Source organism: Chanos chanos, chromosome 10 (assembly GCF_902362185.1).
Source record: "Chanos chanos chromosome 10, fChaCha1.1, whole genome shotgun sequence".
Taxonomy (NCBI): domain Eukaryota; kingdom Metazoa; phylum Chordata; class Actinopteri; order Gonorynchiformes; family Chanidae; genus Chanos; species Chanos chanos.
In genome coordinates this window covers 811,811-825,000 of record NC_044504.1, presented here as the reverse complement: position 1 = coordinate 825,000, position 13,190 = coordinate 811,811, and the positions used below count along the sequence as shown (strand labels likewise).

Below are 13,190 nucleotides of genomic sequence, written 5' to 3'. Positions count from 1 at the left end.
TACACAGTCTACACCCTTAATCACAGCTACACACACTACACCCTTAATCACAGCTACACACACTACACCCTTAATCACAGCTGCACACACTACACCCTTAATCACAGCTACACAGTCTACACCCTTAATCACAGCCACACACACTGCACCCTTAATCACAGCCACACACACTGCACCCTTAATCACAGCCACACACACTACACCCTTAATCACAGCCACACACACTACATTCTTAATCACAGCTACACACACACTACACCCTTAATCACAGCCACACACACTGCACCCTTAATCACAGCCACACACACTGCACCCTTAATCACAGCCACACACACTACACCCTTAATCACAGCCGCACACACTACACCCTTAATCACAGCCACACAGTCTACACCCTTAATCACAGCTACACACACTACACCCTTAATCACAGCCACACACACTACACCCTTAATCACAGCTACACAGTCTACACCCTTAATCACAGCCACACACACTGCACCCTTAATCACAGCCACACACACTACACCCTTAATCACAGCCACACACACTACACCCTTAGTCACAGCTACATAGTCTACACCCTTAATCACAGCCACACACACTGCACCCTTAATCACAGCCACACACACTGCACCCTTAATCACAGCCACACACACTACACCCTTAATCACAGCTACACACACTACACCCTTAATCACAGCTACACACACTACACCCTTAATCACAGCCACACACACTACACCCTTAATCACAGCCACACACACTACACCCTTAATCACAGCCGCACACACTACACCCTTAATCACAGCTACACACACTACACCCTTAATCACAGCTACACACACACCACACCCTTAATCACAGCTAGGGGTGGACAGTATTAGCTGTATAAAAAGTACATCGGTATGGATTTACACTACAGTATGGATCTGCACTACAGTATGGATCTGCACTACAGTATGGATTCTGACTATACCGTGCTGGCTGGTAGCGCCCTCACGGTACCCTTCCATTGCAGCGAAATCTCGCTTCGCTCTCGTTCAGGTTGTATGGGGGCGAAATTCGCTCTGACTGGGTGAAATCGGAGCGAATCTGGCCAAACAGTCAAAACTGAGATGGCAAATCCCCAATTTTATGCAAATGAGAACCATGCAAGAACCAATCAGTTCAGCGTGTGATGTGTTTGGTACGTGACGTCCTCTAGAGAGGCAAGACTAACAAAAAAAGTCCGACCAAGATGCTAAAGGCTACATGTAGCATGAAAACATGTATATGATTTAAAGATGTATGGGCAACCACTTGTGTCTACATCAACACGGATTGTTTTTTACATGAAGCTGGGGCCAGAGCTGTAGGCAAAGCTCTCTAAACAGCTGTGGTTAGGGCAAATAGACCACTGCAGACCCTCATTATAAGCACCTAAACTTGTCTGCTACTCTCAGGATAGCCAAACTTGCTTACTTATTGCTACAAACTTGTGACCACTCTACCAGAGCGAAAAGTGGTAGGGCGAAATTTGCGAGGTGTTTTGCTGTGTGGAAACAGTAGGGCTGCCGCGATCAGTCAACGTAATCGATGACGTCAATGCTGAAAATGCGCCGACATCAATATTTTAAACCGACGCATCCTTGTTTTGTTTTTATGAATTTACCTTTTTGATGTCTAAAATGCATCAATTCATTATAACAAATGTTTTTCTTCAGTATAACTACGTAATTGCTGCTAGGACTGCCACTAACAGCTATTTTTCTATCGACTAATCGAATTTTCCAAAGACTGCCCTTAATAGAAAAAAAGTCAGCAGTGGACCAACATAACAAATGCCATCACTGTGTACTTGTTCTTAAAATACCTCTGTACTTTGTGAAATATGTCCTGGTAATACAGTTAAGAGGACAGTAATAGCTGCCATACAGTTACCATACCAGTGCTTTACCCTTTCAGAAACATTTAGATTGAAATTTTAAGAAAAAATCAATATACCGTGATATATACCATTACCGTTCATGCTTCACATTATACCGCGATATAAATTTTAGACCATACCGTCCAGCCCTAATCACAGCTACACACTCTACACTCTTACACTCTTCACAGCTACAGTTGATTTGCTGACAAACTGTATACATCCATTTAAAACTGTCAGAGTCACTCAGACAGACACACACAGACACACGTACTTTATGGATCTGATAGGTGAGGTCCTCTCCCTCCTCCACACTGTGAACGGTGTATGTGTGCAGCAGCGTCCCAAACGGTTTAAAGTTTGCCTCCTTCTCCAGAAGAGAAATAAAGTCATCAGTATTACAGCTGAATCCCGCAGGGATAACCTCTCTGATCTTTCCTTCCACATCATCAGGCTGCAGAGACACAGACAGACAGACAGACACACGCATAAATACACAAACAAGTATCATCAGGTTCAGTTAACCAAGTAAGCATTTGTTATGGACTGTTATGAAGTGAACAGACAGCAAATCAATGATAAAGCCAATGATAACAAGATTCGGAAACATTTGAAACCGCTGCAGCAATGCGACACAAATGAAGCTACAGAATACATCCATATATCATATATACATTTTATTTCACAGAGGGCAATTTGCCTGTTAACTCCATCCGCCAAACATACACTTTCATTTTAACATGTACACATTCTCTGATGTTACAGCACTCTCTCCTGGGTTCTGTGTAAAAAAGCAGAAGTAACACAGTCAATCAGGGTTTTTTTTGTTTTTTTTTAATCCATACACATAAGTGTTTTCTATTTTACATTCTCAGCACCTGCTTTCATGGAATCATAAAAACCAGTCCACACAGAATGAGTCGCTATTGTTCTGTCATTAGGCCTTCGCTTCAGCGGCGGCAGGCTGAGCACATGCCAAATGAAAGAGGAAAAGAATTCATATTTTTGTGACACAAAAAGGAAAAACATTAGGCAATTAAGACTGTCAGCTGAGCATGTCTGAAAAGCCCCCCGTCCTGGCCCCCCCCCCCCGCCCCCCGCCTTCTCAGGGCCCTCGCTGAAAGACCACTTCATTCAATACATTTACTGCTTATCTTAAACCATGAATATTTGATGAAGGCTCCCACAATAATGCGTCTCTGCTCCTCACTGGGCAATAAAATTTAATGAATTGATCTCCACTTAACAAAACCTGAACCACCATAATGGGCCGCTCTCTCCTCTCAAAGTCTGGCAAGAGAACTCAATCAAATGAATTTGCCCCCGCGACTCAAAGGGCCACGGCACACAAAGGACCCCCTCCCCCCAGATATTTTACTCAGCAGAATGCGTGGTTAGTTCAGCTGTAATGTTTGCATTGTATCCATGTCGGGCCGGGTTGACGTGAGAACACTCTGTATTAAGTTGCTAAGCAGACCTTTCACACCATTCTCATTGGCTGAGAGGACCCAGGGCTCTCCCTCCAGCCCCTCGCTGTTCCACATTCAAAACAGGGAAATGAAGACGCACGGGACAAAACGCGCGACAAAAGGCTAATACCGTGTACTGCTAATTCCTCTCCTTTTCAGGGATCGGCTAACGTCCCGGTGGAAGTAACGCACCTGCAGATGAATGGCTCCCCTCCATTGTCGCTGCTCAACTGCATTACAGAAGGGGCTGAGGAACCCAAAAAAAAAACCCCATCTCGCTGTCTAAGCCTCTCTTCTGCGCCTCACGTACAGATCACACAGTCTGTGAAACACTGGAGCTGCTTAGCGCATATTAACAAACAATGCTACCTCCGTCCTCTCAGCCTCTTTGGGGAATTCACCTTCATTTCAGGGAGATTTCCACAATGTCTTGAGATCTGATTGGATCACAATGTATCCTTTCAAACCAGAAAATCGCGGCATTGTTTTTAAAAGTGTTCGTCGCTCTTTCCAGGAAAAACTTGTGCGTTTAACATCCAAATACAGCACGGCACAGTTTCAGCGAAACCATCTCACACGTACAATCGGCCCGTACCACACTGAACATGATTTAAATGGACAAAGGGGGACAAAGGGAGTGAACTGGACACGTACATAAAACCCATGAATATCTGAACCAACAGGCAGAAAACACCAAACTGTATAATCAGTGTAACGGCCTTTTGTGTTTTTATCTTCCTCTCACACTTTTCTCCCTGGCAGGACGCCCTCTTCTGTCCACTGGCAGTGTTTAGTGTGATGCAGTATTTAATGTGCTGTCAGACAGTATTTAGTGTGTGGCAGTGAGACAGTATTTACTGCATGATGATACAGTATTTAATGTGCTGTCAGACAGTTTTTAGTGTGTGGCTGTGAGACAGTATTTACTGCATGATGATACAGTATTTAATGTGCTGTCAGACAGTTTTTAGTGTGTGGCTGTGAGACAGTATTTACTGCATGATGATACAGTATTTAATGTGCTGTCAGACAGTATTTAGTGTGTGGCTGTGAGACAGTATTTACTGCATGATGATACAGTACTTAATGTGCTGTCAGACAGTATTTAGTGTGTGGCGGTGAGACAGTATTTACTGCATGATGATACAGTATTTAATGTGCTGTCAGACAGTATTTAGTGTGTAGCTGTGAGAGAGTATTTACTGTGAAGGAACACAGGGTTTGGATAAACTCTTGTGTTACTGGCTTCGGACAGAGGGTGTACCTATCACTACTGTCTGTAAATGGACCAGATCCTCTCCCAAAATGTGTTCAAGTTAAACCACAAACACTGGAGTCATGTCCACGTCATGTAAACCCAGGAATATCTCAGACCAATGTGCTGCTGACCCTGTGCGGTACTTCTGTATGGTTTTTATCAGTGTAACATTCGGCAGAAAACCACAAGGCACTTCAAATGTGATTTTTAAAAAGTAACAGTCCAGCAGAAATCAATATGGCTTAACTAGAGTGACAGCACAAAGCAAGAGACACTGTGGAGACACACACTGTGTTTCTGCCCACCAGTAGGGCTGACCATACAGAGCAGAGCTGGAGCACTCTCACCTTCAACAGTTAGACCGAGATACCAAAAAGTGACAAATTCAACACCTTCATAAACCAGGAAAAGAAGCAGTGGTTCCTTAAGCCCTGTAACACCCAAACGACACATAAAACCCAAAATGGGACGGGGGGAGGGGGGGGGCAGTTATTTTCTCTGGTTGTAGTCTGAATTGTAAAAAAGTCATTCCAAAAGTCTACGCAGTGTCATTTACATGTTTACATCCACCCCGAGTGCCATCAGACATGCCGTATCAACACTTCACAGATGTAGGAAAAAGAGAAAGAATTCAGAGAAACAAAAAAGTTTCTCCCGAACAACCAGGAGATCAGCTCATTCAACTTCTGGCCTCTGACATTCATCTCCTCTCCACAAGCCCATTTCTGTGAAGGTGGAAAGTATGACACTCCATACGGGTCAGTAAAGTAGTCACACAGACATACCTCTACACAGTCAAACTTCTCTGTGACTTTGGCTGAGTACTTGACTTTAAACAGGGTGCTGAGGTTTCCAGCACTGTAGAACAGCTGAATCTGAAGACCTTTGTAGCCAAAGGCCACTTCACTGTGAAAGAGACAAAACAGAACAACTCAGTGAGAACACATGCATTATATATGAGTCTTAATTTATGAACTACAGAGTGAAGCAGTTATGAATTAACTAATGAACACAATTTTTATGGTTATAAAAAGTTATATTTCATTCCAGTGCATACTTGTATATGGATATGAGGACAATAAAGTCGACTTGACTGTGATGAATTAAGGATTACTTCCACAGAGAAACTGTATGCAGCAGAGCAATAATAAAGCACACAGCAGTGTAGCCAAATATGTGTGAGACGTTTTAATTAAACTATGTCTAGACAATTGATACTCACTCATCGCCAAACAGTTGATGGCTGTATTCAGGGTGGAATGTTGTGCTGTCGTCATCCACGTCCTCGGGGAAACGGACTGTGACACACATTTGAGATCAGTAAGTATACACACCGCAAAACGACAGGCGATGAAAAAGCTCACAGTCATCGTAAACGTTAAAACAGGCGACTGACAACATTATTACCGAGTTTCAGGCATATAGCTTCGTTGGTGTCGCATTTGTACTCCGCCAATTTCTTCTCCATCTGGTTCATACCTATGTGGGTAAAATGAAGCGTATAACGTAACTGCAGAGACAGCGATATGTACGACATACAAATGGACAGTGATCACAATGACAGATCATTTTACAAACTCCGAAAGTGTTGTTTGACGTACTTAAATCCTAAAATATTTCCAACACTAACTTTCTCACTCTCGTACCTTTTCCAGTTAGCTAGCCGGCTAAAACGACCGCTAGGCCACAGTGAGACTATTCTACGCAACACGCTATATCCTTGCACCGAAAGTTTACTAACAACGTTTAGCTCCAAGCTGCAAATAAAGCAAGTTATAGTTTAAGAGGGTCGTCGCATCGTTTGGTAATAATTCTAGTAATACGTCTTCTACAGTAACCCTTTGCTGCACGTATAAATCTTTTGCATTGACACTTTTAAAGCTAACTGAAAATAGTGGAAGCAAATGTAACATTTCCCAGTCAGTTTAAAACGCAGAGTGCGGTCTTAAATATTTCATCGAGAATACAATTTTGTGTCTTTACCTATGCAGTTTATAGCATAGATAGATGAAATGTTGACATTAGCAAGGCTGCCGAACAACGCTAAACTACGTTAATCTACATGACAGTTCACTGTTTGTTGGCTAGCTTACTTAGCTTACAGGCAGTTTGCCTTTGCAAAAAGCAACAGATATGTCAGGGAGAGCCGTGAGACTGTAGCCCGAAATATAAAATCACCCAGTCTGCGTCACCACTGATGTTAAAACAACATAATGTGAAACCGTGTTAGATCTTGATTTCTGTAACTTACCCGCCATTTCTGCTTTCTACAACACGGCCCGCGCAATGCAGTGTTCTTCCTATTTACCCACGTGTTTCCGCTGTCAGTGACGGAGGAGGTCCGTCCATCCAAATCGGTCTTGGCTGGTCGACACAAAACACGAAGGGTGGTCTAACCCCACCCTAACCCTAACTACAACAAGTAGATAAAATCCTACCGTCGAAAACACTGAACCTCTTGAATCAACTCAGATCCTGACGTCAGATAGCGCTTGCAATTGAAACACATACCAGTGAAGTACATCCACGCGCATATGCGAATGCTTCACATATACAGTACGTACATGTCACTGAACAGAAACTCATAATGGAGGGCATGTCTACATTGCAATCCATTTGCAGTACAAACTTTGAGCTCTCTCACACTGTCTTGTTTGTGCAATAACTTCAAAAGAGTCTGACCCCCTCATCTTTCACATAATCCCCCACAGATTACTGTATTCTGCCTGTCCTCCTGCAGGCGCGGTTTGTCTTTCTCCCGGTTCAAATCTCAACCGACGCTGCAGCTATGTCCTGCCATGCAAGCCCCGCTGTGAGGCAAGACTGTTAACCAAAATTCAGCAATGACATCAGATGGTTTTTAGGAGTTAAAAAACTCTAAATCTCAGTGAAAACTCGTTTAAACCACAATGCCTTAAAATGAATCCTGTAACTGTTGAAGGAAAAATAGTGAAAAGCTGAAATAAACTGAAATAAAGCTTTATATATATATATATCACACACACACACACACACACACACACACACATATATATATATATATATATATATATATATATATATATATATAAACTGAAATAAAGCTTTTCAATTTCTGATAACATGAAATGTCTTTTTAAGAAAAATGATCTACTACAAATAGACAGTTGAAAAATCCTGCACTCCTGTGTAAAGGAATTACTTAAATGTTTGTATGTGAATGTACAGCAGTGTGAGTGTTCATGTGGAGGTGTAAACATTGCTTTTGTGTATATGTGTGTATTCAGTGTCTAAGGGCAGATATTTCACATTTCACACGTACAGTCGTTTCATATGCATGCATGCATTAGAACCAAAACTCTGAAGTTAAAACTCTGAGCTAAATGGACCATCACACAGTGGCCATGGGTTGTGTGATGATCATTTTGTGGTGTTGTAGCGTCATGACTGGGAAAGGATGGAGAAAAGCACTCTGATGTAATCTGTTGTCAAACGCTAAACTGAACCTTTATCAAACGCCCCATTATGTCAGTGCGCTGCAGACCTAAATAAAGAATTTCAATGCAGGAGAAAAAAAGAAGACAACTTCAAAGAGTGGTTTACAGTGGAGTGAGAGCTCAATAAAAAATAATGACCTTTCCAATGGAGAGCACTGTTCTTGAACAAACTGACCTGTGGAAATTTTGTGTTATTATCTGGGGCATGGTGATTTTTGGTGATTCTACCCTCAGAAACACCAAAGATTGACCTGCTGCACGTTTTAGGTCTCTATAATTTTACAGCTGCCTCTGTGACAGCGATAGATTATCCCATTCTTCAAATGCACTGCCATTGAGAGAGCACTGGAGAAATACGCTTGGACTGATTCACCGCCTCTGACATAATTCCCACCAAAGCACTGTATCTTTAAGCTGTATAGAACAGCAGCGCATGTATCTGAGCACCACTTAAAAGTCTTTTATTCACTTACTGTCTGAATAACATCTGTCCATAGTGATTTCAGAAGTCAGGAGGTCTTAGTTCTACAACCAGTTTTTACATGTTTAATCTCTCCTTCTGTCACACCTATGCACAAAATGGATCATAGTCACATTGAAGCACAGAGACCATTTGTTTACTATCATATGGATGTGAATGACCGCAAAACGTTGAAATTGGAGGAGTACATTTGGGAGGCTTCGATGAACACCAAGAGTCCATTCTCCATCCCCTCCTGTTTGGCTAACTCTGCGTAATCACCACTTCTCCTGGTCACCAGCGTCTCCTCTTGTCTGAGGGACCTCTAGTCGTGGGTTATGTTGTGCTGGCAATCTGACTCTTACTGTGGCCACTGCCACTGCCACTAGGTGCACCTCAGCCACTCCCCAAAACTCTCCTCATATGCACCTCTAAGTTACCCCCCAGAGAACCATGACCTGGCTGAAGTTTGACATCCTCCAGCACCCTTATGACTGCATCACCCATCTCCTTCCAGGGCCCTCCTTCCTTGGCCCCCAGAAGGGAGAATGTTCTCCCTTTCTGTTTCCTGAGTTTGCGGCTGTGGAGGAGTACATTCAGGTGGTTGTGGAGGAGTACCTTCATTTGACCATCTGTATCCCATGCTAGAGCTTCTTCTATGTGGAGAGGAAGGACATCGGACTTCATCCGTGCATTGTTTACCAAGGATTAAACGAGATGACAGTCAAGAACGGCTCTTCTCTGCCATTTGTGTTGTCCACCACCAAAACATTTCATAAGGCCAGTTTTTACAAAGATGGACTTGTGCGATCTCCACAGTCTAGTCAGGATTAGGGAAGGAATTGAATAGAAGACTGTGTTTGTCACCCCTAGTGGTCATTGTGAGTATCTGGTGATGACTTGCGGTCTTGTAAATACCCCAGCTATGTTCCAGAATCACAGATTTATTAGGAATTTTAGCTCCAGTGCAGTCCTATTCACTGTTTTGACTGGAGGCTTATCCAAGCACATTAAATGGACTCCTGAAGCACAGGGGACCTCAATAAATTCAAATAATGTTTTTTTTTCTTCGGTTTTTATCCCCCCAGACACCGACCGACCCTTCACGTGGACACTTGCTCTTGCGGAGAGGAGTTATGATGTGGCCAATTCTGAGCTTATAGCCGTAATATTGGCATTATAGGATTGGAGAGCGCAGCCCACCCATTTGTCTTTTGGCCAGATCACATGATCCATCTGTTCATCCAAGAGGCCTATCAACTGAACTCACACTGAACCAGGTAGGTTTTTTATTTAGTTCAGTTTTACTTCTCTATGGACCTGGGTCAAAGTATAATAATACTGATACCCTCTGCTCTCAGTGTGGTTTCTCTGGGCTCACTCTTCCCAACGTGCACCCCCTGGCACCATTTCAGAGGAAGATCCAAAGCATTACAGAGCAGGCACAGAGGCGGGAACAAGTCTCGGGAGGGGGTCCTCCTGGATCTCTGTCCGTGCCCATTTCCACAGGTTCTCAGCCTCTGGATTGGGGTCACTCCTCTTGGCTCTCCAGGCATCAAGGCAGCTGTCGCACCACATGAGATCCTGAGAAGAAGGTTTTGGCCAGACATGCATGACGATGTTCGGGCCTTTGGCCTCATCTTTCAGACCGAACTGTTTCATCAGCACCATTTTGTCTGTGGTCACACATCTCTGTTGATTTCATCACAGGTCTCCCTGCCTCTCACAGTAACATCATTAGTCCAGCAGTTGATAGGTTTTCAAAGTCAGCACACAAAATTGTTTCCATCAGCTGAGGGCCTGGTGGAGCATTATCAGAGATTTTGGAGAGCAGCCACAGTCACGGCAGTTCAGAGTTCCAGACAACAGAAGCGAGCTGCAAACAGATGATGGCGCCGTGCCGGATTATTCTGCCATGTTCAGGGAATGAGGCTCTCCACCAAGGACCTGCCCCTTCCAGTAGGGTCATGAGAGTTAGTATCCAAGTTCATTGGTTCTTTCAAGGTTGCCTGACACATCAACCAGTAACATACAGTTTCACATTGCCTAAGTCTCATAGCTGAAGTCGTTTTACGTTTGTTGTCTGTCCCTTCTTTGTGCTCTTTTTCACCACCCAGGTTAACTGATGGGCAACTTACCTACACGATGCATCAACTCTTTGATTGCCGTAGAGTGAGGCAGTATCTTCAATATCAGGTTGGGAGGGATATAGTCTGGAAGAATGATCCCGGGTTCAGTCCTGTGACATCCTAAACTCCAGTCTCGCCAAGGACTCTCACAGATTGACTGAGCGGGGCATCTGGAACTGCCCAAGGAAGGGGCTGCTGTCATGAGACATTCCACGAAACAGGAGGCAGGAGAGGGCAGTTCATCCAAAGGACACCAAACAAGTAGTTTACCCAACACCTGAGCCTCATTCTGAGACCTGTTGTCTAGAGTAGCGAAACCCTGTTGTCTTGTCCTCTCAATTATTTTTAGCAGTGTCTTTATTTCTTTTGTTACTCTTAATACAAAGCGAGTTTTGTTAGCTTTGGCTATTAGCCTCTTTTGTCACGTTTTACGCTCTGAGTTCGAGCGCTACATCTGCTGTGTGATCAGTGCAAGTTAAAGGATTTTGTCTAACTAGGAGCAGCATAACAAAAATATTTTTCAGTACCTTGAACAGGAGGGCATATCAAGAGCAAAGAGGAGAGAAGAATCCTCAGGGTTTTTTTTACGTGTTTTATAACTGTATGGAGGAGATTGGACTGAGGCCAGATTTACTTCCAGGATCAGTTACTATCAACTGTTAATTTGTTTGTCCAGGGCCCTGTTTCAGAAAACAGGTTTAGTTTTGTGGCTTCATTCTCCTGGCAAAACAAAGTCATTGGGCTACTCTATTAGGGGGTTTACCACATGCTCTGAGTTAACTAACTCTGAGTTTGCACTAAACCTGCTTTCTGAAACATAGTAGTGTCATATTGGGAGTGGGTTTAACCAGGAGTTAGATTAGAACACATTGTCTGTATATGACACTGGGTCCAGTAACACCCATATGCAGACATAACATAGCGCTCTTAGAACCTGGCTCAGTAGTACCTTCTCATTGTCTCCCATTGCATAAAGACATGCGCTCAACAACAATCAAACTGTTGTACAAACATCCTGGCAAGCGCTCTCCAAAGCTGTCAACGTGACGTCGCCCCCATCACAGTGATTGAGGTGACAGTTTATGTGGCGAGTATCACAGCAAACTCTTTTACGTTAATTAGCATTCACGGTCAGAGTTCAGAGACTATTAATCTATCCGCTTTCATGTTACCAAATTACAAATATTCTCTGTTCTGTGTGTGTGTGTGTGTGTGTGAAAGAGAAAGAGAGAGAGGGAGAGAGAGAGAGCAATAACTTTTATTACATTGTAATAGTGGATGCATTATAGTTTTACAATGAATTTTTATGCGTTTTATTTATTAATCGTTGTCGCATGTGAATGCTTAACAAAATAGTGGTATCACTGAAATTTTATGGAATGATTGGTTGTGTGCTAAGTGATCTTTATAATATTGCTTTATTGCATGCATGCAGATGCTTTTTAACTGATCAAAAACCTTTCAGTGCTTGTAGAATTTTAACATTTTCATAGACAAACGACATATTGTAATGTTAATTTTTTGTGGAATTTGTGTAGAATTCCATCAGTTAAAAAATGTTCTATCATTTATACCTTCGTGAAACAAATGTTTGTAGTTACAGTCAATCAAAACAAAGCTGAGGACATTAATTTTAACGGTAAGGAAAACATTTTTTTTGACTCGGATGATATCTAAAGACAAAACGGGAATTTCTATGATGAGTAACCAGGTAACCTAGTCCATGCACCCTTTAAACCCAGTCTCATCGCTCCAGGGGAGAAATCTACGTACAACTTTCAGCAAGTTTCTCTGGCTGTTATTCAGCTCTACATTGGTTACTTTGGCCATGCTGTATTAACATCCTGCATCATTTTCACGGTTTTGGAAATGATTCTTATACTGATTTCCTTGTGTACTATTTTTTTTCTAGTAACTGCTTAATCTTAAATCAGATCGGGCTCAGTGACAGCTGAATTTGTGTTATTCTCAAATAGTTTGAAATGATGTCAAACATTCTGTAAGAGTTTGTACCGTTCGTGAGAGAAAAGCATTCAGACAATCAGCGCAGATGAGTGAATTATGTTAACCAGGTGTGTTAGCTTTAGTGTTCGGAGAGTGTTTAACAAAAGTGAAACCAGTAACTATATTGACAAATGATGTGCTGTGAAGAAAGTGAGGTTATTTTTGATAGCCTATAAATAACACTTTAGGTAACACTTTATGGCACAGTGATCTGCTTCCTGTCTTATTAAATTAATCATTTGTGTTAATGCAATATAATAAGAATTGCACTTATTCATTGTTACATCAGAAAAGCCTTTGTGTCTTAATCCCAGTCTCGATTCCATGTCCATAAACTTGTGACCGCGGTATGATATGACAGAAGTTGTTGTTTGCTCTTCACACAAATAAAATGCTTTGGCCAGCGAGACTAAGCTGTGTCTAACCACTCGACCGCAGAGAACATGATTAGATCTGTAATGGTTTTATTATGGAGTTATGATAGA

At 42.5% G+C, this 13,190-nt stretch overlaps 1 protein-coding gene across 2 annotated transcripts in view; it reads right to left on the bottom strand.

The window, feature by feature from the left end:
- hat1 (histone acetyltransferase 1) overlaps positions 1-12,551 on the bottom strand; it is a 20,723-nt gene extending 8,172 nt beyond the window's left edge. The window contains exons 1-5 of one of the 2 annotated variants that reach the window (XM_030786523.1): positions 12,534-12,551; positions 6,044-6,104; positions 5,859-5,934; positions 5,422-5,542; positions 2,184-2,363 (exon numbers count right to left, since the gene is read on the bottom strand). In XM_030786523.1, coding sequence (XP_030642383.1) covers positions 2,184-2,363; positions 5,422-5,542; positions 5,859-5,934; positions 6,044-6,104; positions 12,534-12,551 — 456 coding nt within the window. Of the gene's footprint in view, positions 1-2,183; positions 2,364-5,421; positions 5,543-5,858; positions 5,935-6,043; positions 6,114-12,533 lie in introns of those variants that run through there. The other variant, XM_030786522.1, reaches the window with a different exon arrangement.
- Positions 12,552-13,190: the final 639 nt, after the last annotated feature.